At 35.2% G+C, this 15,959-nt stretch overlaps 1 protein-coding gene across 1 annotated transcript; it reads left to right on the forward strand.

Annotated features, from left to right (window-relative positions):
• Positions 1-1,296: 1,296 nt before the first annotated feature.
• On the forward strand, positions 1,297-12,113 carry LOC126842979 (cuticle protein-like). The gene is made up of 2 exons (XM_050580247.1): positions 1,297-1,419; positions 10,979-12,113. The coding sequence occupies exons 1-2, from the start codon at positions 1,405-1,407 to the stop codon at positions 11,858-11,860; spliced, it is 897 nt and encodes a 298-aa protein (XP_050436204.1). The 5' UTR covers positions 1,297-1,404; the 3' UTR covers positions 11,861-12,113.
• The last annotated feature ends 3,846 nt before the right edge of the window (positions 12,114-15,959 follow it).

Genomic DNA, 15,959 nt, shown 5'->3' on the forward strand with positions numbered 1-15,959 from the left:
ATTCAAAAATAAGGTCGGCAGAAGCGGACTATAAAATATGGATAAAGTTATCAAAAAATGGAGCCCATTCGTTTGTTTATCGGTAGTTTGCTAAATGCGTTTTGCAGGCTGAGTACAATATTTATTCTCTATAAACCTACCTGCCGAGGCGTTAACGTTTTACGCTTTACTGAAATAATAATGAAATGTCCAACATTTGGTAATCATTTCAACGGGGGGGGGGGTATAATATCCTGAACTCAACTAGGCTGTACTTTTTCCCTTCCTACCTCTTTCTCCTTAATTTTAGTTTTTATTTTTAAATGATAAGAATAGAAATTAGAGGGTACGTGCAAATGGCCCCTAAAAGTTTGAAGTGTTCCGGAGGTCCATCGATTTACAAATAAGCAACACCTTGGCCAGATTGCCTTACAGGAACAGCGCTTTCAGAGCCGTAATATTATTCGAATATACATATGTATTTAAATACTATTTTTATTCGAATAAAAATAAATGGCGAACAGTGCCAGATTATCTATAAAAACATGGGCTACAACTCTTTGGTCGACTTAAAACCGTTAACAAGATTTTATCAAAAAACGGTCGAGACCGTCCGAGTAGATTTCGACGCTTGGACTTTATTAGGCAGCGATTGGTTTGACGTTTGGGTTTTAATCAAACAACCGTGTAATATAATAAAATATGTTTAATATCACAAGATAAAACAAAAAAGCTGGCCAACCGTCGTTCCTACATTGGCTCTAACGGCTTCGGTCGTTACACAATATAACGGCCGCCGTGGCCATTGTTCGGATAAATGGTTTTGTTTGATCAAGATGTTTTTCCGTTTATCTCTTTCGGATTTCCCTAAAGCCCGTTCACTCCCGTGGGATTTATTACATTTGGCGATACGCTCAGGCACCCAGATCGGTGTTTATAATACGCCTAAGTATCGATTTAGAAGAGTTCACGTATTATGTACACGCATTGGGTATTGCTAAAATATTGTGCAAGTACTCGGGGATCAGATGTATTTTTAATCTTTTTGCGGTCCGTTTGGCATTTGTGCCGTCCCGTGATATCATGATAGTATTCGCCGGATTAGCCCCGTCGCCTTGCTTTTTTTTTTCTTCTCCCAAGACCCGTGGAACCCTTGCCGGCGGCGACGAGCCTCTTGCCCCGGCGCGAAAGGAATCCACCGCGGTCGGCCGCAACGGCAATGACATTGGCGGAGAGGCGACGAGGCAGCACCGCGCGTCTGACCGCCGCTGTATATATAAAACTGGCCTGCGCCCGCCGGTTCTCACCATTATCATATCAGTCATCCTCGGCAGAAGCCACACAACAGCAGACACGTCCAGCGACAGCAGCAACGCCACCGATCTCCATTAGCAGCATTATCAACAGTACTATTTACCGGCAAACATGCACGCTTCTCTGGTAAGTCCAGTTTGTCTGATATGTCATACCGTCTTACACAATTTCTCCTTTTCCCGGTCGACTTAGCCCATACAAAAAAAAAAAATTACATCCAACCACCAAGTATCGTGTATTAGATATTAGTGATGGGGAAAGCCACTTAAAAATCGTAGACAAGTACTAAATGTTTATAGCACGTGTATCTAAGTGAAATATTTTCGTATGGAAATGTACAAATAAAACACAACACCAAACAGATAAATCGTTTTTGGATTACGAATTAGTGTAAATCCGAAAGCAATTTATCGTCAAAGTTTAGCGTTTTTTTTTTTAATTTTTATCAAAACTTTTACTCATTTTTCAATTTAGTGAACTTGACTAAAATTTCGACGGGCTCGACGCACTAAAACTGGTTCGACAATATTAACCGATGGATATATGTTGGTTATTAAAAAATTAAAAAATAATTATACTAGTAATAAATTATTATTTTCCCCTCACGAAAATTTTACTAATATTTCATTGAATAACTATAACATTCTATACTTGTGCATTATGTTTTTGCTGGAAATCAAAATATATAAATGACATAAATGTTTCATTCATATTTTTTTTTACAAACTAATATTATATTTATAAATTATAATGTTTGTCCAACAAACCTCGAAAAAAATATTAATATTTCATAATTGCCAAATAAAAGTAATAAAGGAGAAAACGTTGTTTTTTCAAAATTAGTTTTTTATTAATAGTGGGTCGTATATTTTGTTTACGCTTTGTATCGAAACAATAAGAAACAGTTTTTAAATCTTTATAAAAAAAAAAGAAAAACAAGGACCCACACAAAAGTATTATAAATATTTAAAAACTATACATGAATTTCGTTTCAAACCCTTCTTAACTAGCCTTATTTTGTAAACTGACATAAATATAATTTAATCATATAATATGGAAAAAAGTCATTAATTATAAAAACAGCTTTCGGGATACGTTGTCTTACGGAAAAATAAAAGTTAACTGATATCCTAAAAATATATAAAGATTTGGAGACTATAAATAAAAAAAAAAAAAAGGCTGAACTATTAAGGTTAGATAGAGTATTATATCATTACAACATATAAAAATCACATACCCAAGTCTCCACACGATACATAGTGTTACATATTGCTTTTAAACCTTTGGTACGTTACATCTTTATAGCTTAAAAAATATATTGCCAATGTGTTTACCGTACAATAACACTGTACTATACACACCGCAGAGACTATAAAAAAAAAATATATATATACATTTTTTTTTTTATAAACGATACTTAGGGGGCGCGTCCAAATTCGAGCTGTCAGATATGTTTGCTGTAGCAAAATGACATAATAACAGAACAGTATTGTATTATTAAAGCATCTTCACTACCGTTTTACTCGGGTACTTGGTTTTTACGACTGGCGAAAATTGTTTTTGATCATTTTTTTTTTTGTCACACTTTTTTTAATAATTTTTGTGCTTTCGATGGCCGTTGGCCGGTTTTTCGCACTTTATATATATTTTTTATATTATAATAAAAACACACCCACAACATAGTCGTTGAATACATTTGTTGTAGTCTTAGCCATAGAAACGATATATATATATATATAAAAGGACTGCGGTCGATTTAACGGTTTAGACTTAAATGTTTCTATCGCGTTTTATGTCGTTTATATATTTTTCCTCGACACATACATTATGCGGCAGTAACGATAGCGTGCGTTTGCGCTTCTTATCGTTTAACCCAACGCCGGACCGCTAAAAGAAAATCCGTCCGAACCGAAAGGATAAAAAATGAAATAACAAACATAAAAGAATATGACATTGTATACGTTTATCGAAATGGCGAAGAAGTAGAATAATGTGTCGTTAGCGCGTTGCACTGGTCGTCTTAAAAAATATTATACAATCGTTGCCGTATACAATAGTATTTTTATATTATCGTCAATGTTATAGTTTCGAGGCAAAAAAAAAATGGTATGAAGAAATAATACAACATATTATATTACTTACTATCATCCTCCTAAAACTGTTCTGCGTTATCTTCTTTTTCTATACAGGGTGATTCTTTTATCATGAACCACTCAATATCTCATAGGGTTTAATAAGAAACATTAACATGAAAACAAGAAACAACAAAAGACATTTTTTTTTTCATGTTGTTATAAAATGTGATCTCAATTTTTCACAATCTATTTTGTTTTTAACCCCCTCCCAACTTAGTTTTTCTGATAGCAACTTTTAAAACTTAACTGGTAACGTATATATTTTATTAACTTTTTAAGTTGAAAACAATGTACTAAACATTTTGACTGGTCGATAACCAGTTTCGGATAACTATTTCTGAAAGTTCATCAAATAGCAATTACGGTTTGGTTAGCAAATACCTAGTAAACAAAAACGTATGGGTTACCATACGTTTTACTGAGAATAAGTTTTTCTAAAGTTTTTTCATAGACTATTCCGTGAATCTAACTGGCTGTTTTTAATTTTTCACAGTTCAGTTTTCTCCGCCAACACGTTAATATTCTTCAACGACTTAAATATTTTATATGACACTTTTTTTTTGGTCAATTTTATTATATTGTCGTGAACTTTAACTTGACATATTGCCATGGCAATTCAAGTGTCTGATGTGTTACTAATACATATTATGTAAACCCATTTTAATTCAAATACAAGGTTCGAGTAGTAGGAAAACATGCGTGTAAAACATGCGATAATCGGTTAACAATATTTATATAGTAAAACATAATTGTAGTAATGCATAAGATATTTTTGACTATTATTATTATTAAATAACATGTGTGTAAACGCGTCCAATGTCCATTAATAAGCGCATGCGTTTGTGTGTGCCCGCGCGTTTACTCGGAGGGTTAATCGGAACGGACCGTGACCAATCGCCTAACCCGTCATTCAAAAATCTATTATCCGTCGCACATCATCATCATAAGAATACTATAAAGGTGCTACCTATATCCTTTAGAATAATATTATTTTAGCGTCTAGTCTCACCTGTTTGTATGTGTTTTCGTGCCCAAGTCGACTCTCCGTTGCCATCAAACGCGAGTGAAGCCAATTATTATATTATTCTCTTTCTATTGTTATTACTGTATCATGGTATTGTATTGCGCGCCTTTTTAACGTTATTGACAAGTTGGCGTTTTTTGGCATATTGTACAATTTTGACTAAAATTTGTTTACTGTCTAATCTGATAAAGAATTAAAAAAAGATTTTTTTTTTTTTTTTTATTGACAAAACGTGATAAATAATCTATATTTCAACCGTAAAGAACTGCCCCCAAGACCCAAGTACAATATTTTGAGTTTCAAAACCAGCTAAAAGCAATGTGTGAACATTTCTTACAAACAACATATAATTTCTTATTTTCATTTTAAAACCAACTAAGATTTTCCCAACACAGTTTGATTTAGTTATAATCTTTATTTGATATTCGATAATAGTTTGACATACCATGTCATACAGTGTGGCCAACTTAAAAAAACACGGTTTCTGTTTTCAAAATGTCTTTTAGCTGGTTTGAAACTAGACGCCTCATTTATGAATTAAGCCACCGATATTTTTTAAATAACTTTGTGTTTCACATAGAATATTTCATTGAACACACCAGTCTGGCACCTGATATCATAATTTTTAATTTTTTTCATTTACCGACTACTTACTTACACATTCGCTATTTCACCGGATCCGTCCAAATGGAATGTGTGTTATTTATTTTACAAATAATATTATTATAGTGTACAGCTGATGGTGTATATAATAATAAAAAAATATATATATTACACATAATATAATGTGTTAGCGGCCGAGTGGAAAACCGTTTGCGCGGATCGGTCGTGGAAAGAAGTTAAAAAAAAAACCGCGTGGAGACTAAATATGTTATTTATTATTATTATGGAACGGCGAATCCCATCTACGCACAGGCCTATGACAAACCGTTTGTTGCAGCTGTATGTACCAGCTATTTATACTTGCTTGTATGAAAAATAATAATAGTAAAATACAATTTGTGTGTTCCTAAACAACCGCATCTCGTATCTAGATGGAATAACAACGCGTGGGTAATTCGCCGATTGTATACTTTTCGGGAACGCTGCTAGGGCCACCGTGGTGGAATACAAGTGTGTAGTATTGTAGGAACGTGCATATATATATATATATATATGACCCGGGATGACGGATGGCAGCTAAATAAAATAAAGTCAAAAAAAAAAAAATCGTTCATAGATGAAGAAGAACTCTGAGAGAGAGAGAGATAGGCCGGCATTGAAAATAAACCCAACGCAGAGCCGTGACAAACGTGACAATGACGATTGATCCATTGGTCACGGGCTGTTGTTCTTCAGCAATGGCCTGTGGCGACGGAAGAAAAGTTTTACTGTGTTTAAGATAATGCGAATGAACTGGCAAAAGTCTCGAAAAACGCGACTAACCCGCAGCGCGCGTACCTAATAACGATCACCACTGAAATATACAAGGCCATTGCACATACATACACCTCTTTTTCATTAAATATTCCAAGATAAAAACAAATATGTCAGCGTAACGGGAGCGAAAATCAAACGTATATGCTGCCATTTTATTCCTGAAGAAGATAACGATTCGAGACGATTTGCAATAGCTTGCATGCATTTCAACCATGCTAATAATATTATAATATCGGCCAACAGTACAGCTGTGCATAGCTGATAGAATAATATCATAATGAATGGGCGAAGGCCTCGAGGGCAATGATAGCTGAGGTTTAGTGTGTAATACTCGTGTTCGGCGGAGACTTGAACGCTGGGACGGTGTTTTCGATTTCTTCTCGAACCGGTCGGAAACAAAAATTGTATACCCTATCTTTGCGCGTTGTACTTACCTGCCTATATTATCAACTGTGTTATTGTTGAGTTATTTTTTTAGTATCACGGCCCGACCCGTCGGCATTAGGTCGACGTTGGAAAGCGACAACGAAAATACAATAAATGCGAATCACAAATACAACATTGCAACGACAACGCCCGCTGCGAAACTGTATCTCTCTGGCGCTGAAGATCAATGTCAATAATGTAGTGTAATTTGGTATTATATTGTTTTAGGCTACGGATCTTGTCTAGGTATAATCACATGCCGTACATATATCGGTCATTGTGTACGGCCAACAATATACAATATTATTATAATTACCGCGAAACTTTCACGCAAACAAAAATTTCATTATCATCTCAAAACACTTTCCACCCGAAAACCAAAAGGTCTGAAATAATAATAATAATATTACATACAATATATTATATTAGTGACTCGAATTTTCAAATAATTGAAAAAAATCACTCAGAGAAAGCACAATATAGTTTTGGTTCTATTTGACTAAAAACAACTAAGTTATATGCGAGTCAAGCAGTACTTATAGACGGCGAACGACGAATTTTGCTTAGCAAAACCGACATTAATAATCTAAACAGTAAACAATTATAACTATACAACTTAAACTCTTAATTGAGTGGCCTGTATACTGAGTATGTACTAAAACTGAAAGTTTAGGCCTATACCGAATAAATAGTGTGTGACGTTCTCTTAAATTCAAAGTTACTCACAAAAAAAAATACATAATGTTTAAAGTTGGGTTACTATATTAGTATACTTTCCATAAACCCAATATTATATATTTAAAATATTTTAATAATAATAATTCATTGAAAATGTATGTCGTTTTAATGTTTCAATTATAAATATTACCTACATTCTAAACATTATTACTAAACCTAAATATTTCATAAATAATCAATACTATGTTAGTAATACAATAGCATTTGAACTAATAACATGTTCTAGTTATTATAGAACCGTCTTCGATCACCTGCGGCATGTTATGTTGTTCGGTATTTAATTTCAATTGATTTTTTAACTAACCTATACAAACTAATTTGGTTCAACTATTTGGCGGGCAAGAAATGTCACCAATAAAATACCCTTAAGGGGCAAACTAAAAATGATAATATCAATAAAATGATTGGATACAACTATACAAGACGTGAAAAATCAAAACAATAAGTAACCGCATGCTCTAATAATGGTGTGTTTAGTTGACTATTTTTTGTGATCATCACTTCTAAGTTCTAACTAACGCCAACACAAATATAGCTTTACATAAGTGTATTACCTACTACTGCAGGTAATCCAGTACTCTGTGATCTAATCGAGGTGGTAAACGATGATCGATTCGTTGAAACAATAAAAGGATCAGTCCTAATCGGTCCAGAGAAAATGTGTTCTATATATTTTTGATATAATCGTGCGTTGACCTCGCACGCCATTCTACGGTATAGGCTTTTTCTTTATAACCGTAACAACAGCTGTGACACTAGCAACCAGGTCGGTATAGCGTGGACAAAAATACACAGGCAGAGGTATATCTTATTCTTTGTAGAGGTAATCGCAACTTAAACCCCAGCACAAAAGAGGGGAAGCGACGATAAACGGGATCGACCGTGTTGGAAATTAATAACGTCGAGATTAAGCTCTAGATAGGAAAACGTGAACAATGATCCAAACAAATATATAAATACACAACTAATAATAAGGACTCGCGTGAACGCCAACACGAAAGAGGCAATAACCCGTTCCCGGCGATGTCAGATGTGGGCTGACGGTCTCATGTCTATTATAATGCATACATTGTATTTACTCGCATAATATTTCCACAATGCGTTGAATGGGAAAAAACCATATGGTTCGGAACTTGGCTACTTCCGTACACACAAAACACGGGGAACCGTTACAAAGGTAATGATAATATTATCCTTGATCGTCGCAAAACGCCTGAATGTAATATACGGATTCGCTTTTTGATGTTTTACTTTTCACGTAGACGGATTTCGATTAGAAAGAAAAAAAATGAAAGTATACTTCACTCGATTTGATGATAATATAATCATATTGTTCTGGATGCAAGTATAGTGTTGTTCCGAAGGAATCCCCCTCCCCTTCCATTCTTAGAGTATTTGCACCGGGGGTGGCTATAGTAGCTGTTTAATGTGACACAAACGGTATGACTAAAGTCAGCCTGCGAGTCACAGGAGGTTAGGTTAGTTTTGGCCTGATTAGATTATGTTAGAATACTATGTTCTTTTCAAAAGGAAATGGTTCCATATTCTAGTTCTTTGTTTAAAAAGGGAGTTCGTTCTCCTCATAGGGTTTTGAAGGATACATTAGGAAATTTGGAAAACAAATATTCGTTTTTACTTTTAACGCAAACACAACGATTCAATCAATATATAAATATATTAACCTTACCTATCATCGGTTATTGCACTAATCAAAAAATGTCAAAAAAATTGTTCTCAGGCAGCTTGTAGTATCTCTTAAGGGTGTTGTTTTCAAAGACATTTACCCTGCAGCGATTTCAAGAGAAATGTTTGACGTTTCCTAATCAATATAATACCTTTGTCTTGTAAACCGAGGTCCGAACTAAAAAAATACACATTTAATTAATTCTTGTTCTTGAGTCATGACTATTTCTGAGCTTGAACTATCAGGGATGATATCTGACTCTTTCAAGTCTATATACCGTGTTGGACCATCTCGTCTTGGTCCTGGCGACTCGGTGAGAACTTCCACGTTCATTTTCTTTACTGATAATATTATAATATAAGGGATTGGTCGGTGGTCGTATTTTGTAACGCTAACCTCCCGGCCCCACCGATGTAGATATACAAGATAGTATTAATATCGAGATTAGGATATCCGCGTGGGCGTTTGTTAATGGATCTATACAATCCGTTCAAACGATTGTACGATAAGAATTTAACACGTGAGTGTGTTGTCATTTCCAATCTTCTAGTCGAAACACCCATGGAAATATCGACTAGTCGATTGATCGGACTCGGGAATGTGTGTGGAAAACTCAATGGCACAACTGTATTGTGATGACGGAGTTTTCATTAAGAGAAGGACGCGGTATGATATTATTATAACGGTCGGCCGAGTTCAACGAAGCGCACAAAGGACTTAATATATATATATATATATATATTATATTATTATTATCATCATCATCATTTTTTATACTTGTGGTACATCTGTACCATAATATTATACCTAAACCGGGCAAAATCAATTCACGGCAATCACGTAGTCGCGCCGGCGATTAATAACCTAACCTGTAACAATAATTGAAATAGGATTTTCCACATAATATTTCTATTTTTGTCGGACCGCGCGGTTACTTTTTTCCTTCCATTTGCACACTTTTATTGTGTTCGCAGAGCGCTCGTCCGACAAAAAAATTCCTTTTCATTAACAATACCCGGACAACAGTAGTGTGTGCGTGTGTGTGTGGAGGTACACATGTTATTATGTATTATAGAGAATGAAATATATCAGACCTTTTGGATTGGCGAATCGCACGTCCGACTATGGTTTTTCGCTCATCTCACGCCGGACACGGTTTTTTTTAATATATTATATTATTATATGTTATGAGCTCAGTCGGTATGGGTACACGACAATACCGTCTTCTGTTCAACGTGTCTCCCCACAATGGGGGTCCTCGGCACGTCCGAATAGTCATCGTGCCGGTGTCATTTAATTTTTTTTATTATTATTAAATGAGTACAATAATAATATGTATGTTGTTGTGTAGCTGATCGCAATGATTTCCGAAATTGGATTGCCCCGTCCGGTACTTACGGTGTTTGTGTGCTTTAATGTGGGCCAACGGACAAAACTCGCGTGTCCACACACAGTATATAATATAATCTATATATATATATATATTATTGATAATATATTATTATTATATTATCGCGACCAAATGGTAATTGCTAATTAATAACGAATACTTTATAGATGTGCGGTGTAGATACATACCGTTATAATGTTATATGGCAGCCGACACGGTTCACAAAATATGGCCCGTTAACGCCCGTCGATTGCCCACGCCAACGATGAGTCGATAATACAATAGCGACAAAATAATAAACGTACTTAGGTATGTGATATTATGACGATTGTTGGGTGGTAGTGTGTTAAAATGTGTCTTTAAATGCGAATGGCGTCGGACGCGCCTCGATAATTGTTATTAACCGGTACGGTGATTGGTTATATTGACTAATTATATTGTTAACAAGTTCAATACCGAATTAAAGCGGACGCAGTTACCATTTTGCTATAACCGGACCGCGAATAACCCATTAAAGTACCCACACACATACGTTTGGTCAAGTACATACACCGAAAGACACTCCGTGTAAGTGTGCTTTGTAACCTAACCAAACTTTCTAAAGTATAATGCTCTTCAAAATTATACAACGCAATGTCTTTCTGAGTAATAATTATCTAAACTATTTACAGACATTGTCAATGCAAATAAAAACATAAGTTGCATTTTTTCAATTAAGATACAAAATCTTATGGGTTGAAACTTATAAATTGATACTTGCATCATTTGACGCTTGATACCTTTTTGCCAACTCTATCACTTTCAAGCAAACTGTTCAAACAAAACAAAAACGGCTAAATTAAGTTGTGTGTTTCTTTTTCTGTCCACAGGTGGTGGTAGTTGGGCTCGTAGTTGCGTGCTCGGCCAGCCCTTCGCTTTACTACGGCAGTCCACAGTTCTACGGCGGTTACTACCAGGCCCCGGCATCCGTCATTAGCCCGATCAAGACCCAGTATCACACACAAAACGAGCTGGGCCAATACTCGTACGGTTACAATGACGGTTACTCGAGCAAGACGGAGACCAAACACGCCAACGGACTGACCGAGGGCTCTTACTCGTACGTGGACCCCAACGGCGTGTTGCAACAGTACAAATACGAATCGGACGAAAACGGTTACCGCGTGTCCGGCACCAACTTGCCGTCGACGGGCAACGTGGCCGCCGCCGTCGTGTCCAACGAAGTGCAGGCCCCGCAACCGGCGCGGGACACGCCGGAAGTGGCCGCCGCCAAGGCCGCTCATCGCGCGGCCTACGAAGAGGCCAAGAAAGCGGCCGAGGCGTCGCCCGAGGAACCGTCGGCCGCCGCGATCGAAGCTACCAACTCGGTGCAGGCCGCCTACGGTTATCCCGCGGTGTACGCGTCGCCGTACGCGTTGGCCGCCGCGCCGTACGCCGCTTACGGTTACGCGCCGGCGGCCGCGCCGTATGCGGCCACCGCGTACGCCGCCGCGCCGTACGTGCAACAGTACTCGGGCGTGTACTCGCCGGTGCACAGCCAGTACCACGCGCAAGACGAATACGGACAGTACTCGTACGGGTACTCGGGCGGCTCGTCGTCCAAGGCCGAGACCAAGACCCTGGACGGCGTCACCCGCGGCGGTTACTCGTACGTGGACGCCAACGGCATCCTCCAACAGTACCAGTACGTGTCGGACCCGGTCAACGGATTCCGCATATCCGGCACCAACCTTCCGTCCAACTCGTTATAAGACGCCAACCGCCACCTCGTAATCTATCACACGCCAAAACTCGCGACGATCAACATAGTCCATCACCATCCACGATTGTAACATATATTGATAACAAAATGATAATGGTATTGTAAGTGTAGCTCGTCGAACCGTGAGGTCTATTTTATACAGGGTGTGACGCGACCGAGGAACGTCGGATCTGTTCGAGAAATAAATATTTAAAAAAAAAAAAAAAATTATTAAAAAAACGAACCGAACCGGTGGACTTTGCGAAGAAACTCGTTTCTCGGTCGCGTCACGCTCGATGTTACTTCTCAACGAAAAGAGGGGGGAACAAAGGTCTAAAAACCTTTTCAAAACTCTGTTAGCCTTAAGGTTATTTAATTTTTTTTTTATACATACGATCCTTCACGTGGACACATATCAATATTATTATTATTATTATTATTATTGTAATTGGTAATGCGAAACATATGTTAATATAAAAATCAACAACAAATAGAAACAACACTACATTATTTTGTAAACTGATCTAGCGTTTTTTTTTTCTGATTTTATAAAAATCCTCTTTTGGTTTAGCTCCGAAGCGAAACTGAAAGAAAAAAAAAGGTAATAGTTATTGGATTATACTTTGAATAGCACTTCGTACACGCTTTATTTATGTACTTATCAAGAGGTTTTTTGGTATTCTAAGCAGGTTTTTTCAGAATGCAAAATGGTGTTTTTTCAACGACGTTATAGTATTACAATAATACTTATGCGTATGAAGTGGCGAGAATCAAAAGGGTGCAAACGACTGTTCGAACATTTGGAAGCAAAATGAAAATTATACTCCCAACTTGTGGTTGATGTTCTTTGGTTTGATACGATAGTGTTAGCGGATAGATTAAAATTAAAACAGATTACTCATCAAGTTAGGTTAGGTTAAGCAGTATATTTCACAGTTATTTTGACAGTAAAAAATGCCCATTTAAGTGACGGTTTGTAATTTCTTGCTGGTGTATCTTTATGTACATAACAAATAATAACAATATAAGCAAACCGGCCCACAAGGTAAACTGTTCCCGCGGTCCGGACACAAAAAAATATAACACACTACTGTACAACCAATCGGTTCCGTATCGAAGCTAATATATTATTATAAATTGTAAACATAGAAATCGAAATTGAAGCGGCAGATCACTACACGTGGAGTATAAATGAAAAACCTATTGGCACACACGATGATAAAAAGAAAAGAAAACACAATTTAAATGTTAAAAAAAAAAACTATTAGGTACTATTGACTAAAATGATTTGTAAAAACTTATTTGTACAGGCATTTACATTGGATAGCGCTCCAGATACATATATTGTTAGGAATAAAATAACTCGTAGCTTTTTGGAAATTGAAACGAAGAACAAATTGATTTTTAAAAGCAATATACATTATAATATTAAGTTGTAATAAAAACACATTATTATTATTATTATATTGTCCGCCATTGTCTTGATATAACTACCGATAGACATTGTATGCAAATATGTCAGAGCAGCGTGAGACTTCCTATACATACATATACACAATTATCTTAGTATACACTCAATATATATATATTATTTATATACCTACTTGATATTAAAATATTTAACTGGTTTTCAAAATGTTGTCGATGCAGCTTCATACAAGAAGCCTTATAAAAAACCCTACTCCGTATGTGGTCCGCAATAATATGTATGTTTTTATTTCTATTATTTATTCTACAATATTATTATCGCGGTGCCGGTAACAACAGTAAACGATAATCACAATAATTATGTTATACAATAGTCCGGTAAAAATTATCTATAAAGCTGCTGTTGAGGACAATAACAAATATTTTGTGTACAAACGAAACACACGGTTTGTAACATAACATAATGTAACGCGAATAAAAAACAAAATGTTAGTTTAAAATATATAAAAAAAAAAATGTAGTCTGTTGGTAAGACTCGAGTCAAGAAGGTACATGTGCACTTGACCCAAAAAAATTAAAGGGTCGGATTAAGTAGTAGACAATATATTATGGGCGCTGCTCTAAAGCCTAGGATTGAATAAAGAACCTACGGCAAAAAAAAATAGTTCATAATTTTTTTTTATAAACGCGCCCTATAATCAGAGGTTTGCAAAAAGTATTGTTTCACGTATGAAAGAAAAGAAATTGAAAATAAAACACAATTCACTCAATAATTAATAACTTATTAATAAAATATTGATTCAGTATATAATTTTTTTATTCAAAATCAATTTATTCCTAATAATTTTCTATACAAATAAAACCTAGTGAAACCTTTACCTATTTTTAGTTTTTTTTTATTAAAAAAAGTGGATTCAATCCAAAGTGTGTGGCATGAGATGGATTTTTAATCGCGTTGTAGTTTTGACTAAACTAAATAAAACTATTTATGTAAACAGTAAAATGTATGCATAGTGTTAGACTTATGTGGAAAAAAAATGGCCAGAGAACACTAAACATTTTGTCAAAATAAGGTAATACTGATAAGCTTCCATAATAAATCACTGTCAACTAGTATCTATAGTGTGCATAGGTTGTTTTCGTGGAAGGAGTTGGATACACCGTCGAGCTAAAAAAGCGGCAATGACAAAAAGGACCGGCAACAAATGCAGCGAATACCTACCTCATAAAAAAAAAAAAATCCTACAAAACACGGTTTCACACAAATCCCCCCCCCCCCTCTAAAAAAATAAATAAGACGTGGACTTATAAATGTAGGTTAATTTGTATGGTGTTTACTTTTTGAAACTTTCGCGTCAAACAAGAATACTGTAGTTATGACATTATAAAGACCATAATATTGTATGTCTAACAAACACTGTTCTGTATAAATAAAAACAATTATTTTTTTAAATGAAACTTATGATGGTAATTTTTTAAAGAGGAAAACACTAATTAATTGTGCGTCGGGTGTTATAGTTTAGGATTTCATCTTTATATATTATATATAAAAAAAACATCCCTTATTTAAAAAGTATTACACTAAAATTATTAAACATAAATATTGTAAATTATTTAAAGCGCACACTGATGTATGATCAAATATGACAGATTTTTGATATTATTTTTTACCAAGCTACTCTGTTGGTAAGGTAATTCGTTGGCATTATGAACTTTTGTTTAGGCTCTTAAATAATTTTGGGCAATTCCGTTTCGTCCCGTCGACTGTATAATAGGTTTTGTTTTGTGTGTGTATGTGTTTTTTTTTTTTGGTCGTTGCTGTTGTTGTTATTATATTTTTGATTATGTTTTCCATCCTTTTATCTGTTTATACTGGCGAGATACACGCGTTTGGGAAACGAGCTAACAACTTTCGGAAAACGTTTCAAAAGCTAAGCATAAGCCGTAATATACTTGGAAATCAGTGTTCAACCTAATCAAACAAAGTTCATAAAGTTAGCGGCGGCAATTTTGTACGTGCGATAGATACAAAAATATTTAATACGTTTTCGGAGTGCGCTGGATTTCTTTATGAAATAAAAAAAAAAAAATACCCTCACAGGACCGTTGTAAAAGCTTCGATTAATTAAAAGTTTACGGATATTATTATTATTATTATTATTATACTTTGTAATGTTATGATTCTCTTAACGCCCTACACTTGTTTACTCTTGAAATAATTTTGTAGCGTTTCCTTTGAAAACATTTTTATTTATGTTTAAGTACAATACTAAAAAAATGTTCAACTTTTTTATCTTTTTTAGTATTTTCCTAGAGCTTTATCAACTTTTAAAACTTAAATGGTTATATATTATAATTAAATATTTAAATTAAAAATATTTTACTGACCATTTTGACTTATGATATTCAATAACTAGTTTAGAATAGTTATTTTTAAAGTTTTTAATTTTAAAATGTAGAACAGCAGTTGGAGTGCGGCTGAGAAATTCACGAAGATAAAATATGACTCCACACTCTACCCTTCCTCCTGCCTTAAAATTAAAAATTTTATTAATTTTTAAATATTTTTTCAAAACTGGTTATTGAATAAATTCAACAAAATATTATTAAAATCCTATCTCTTTTTTTTGAAGCGTCGAATATTCCAATACACCTATATATTTTTTAAAACGACCAAAAGT

Source organism: Adelges cooleyi, unplaced genomic scaffold, assembly GCF_023614345.1.
Source record: "Adelges cooleyi isolate 19-005CV unplaced genomic scaffold, UGA_ACOO_1.1 ACOO_flye_CR_arks_rails_tigmint_CR_PRNA_574, whole genome shotgun sequence".
NCBI lineage: Eukaryota > Metazoa > Arthropoda > Insecta > Hemiptera > Adelgidae > Adelges > Adelges cooleyi.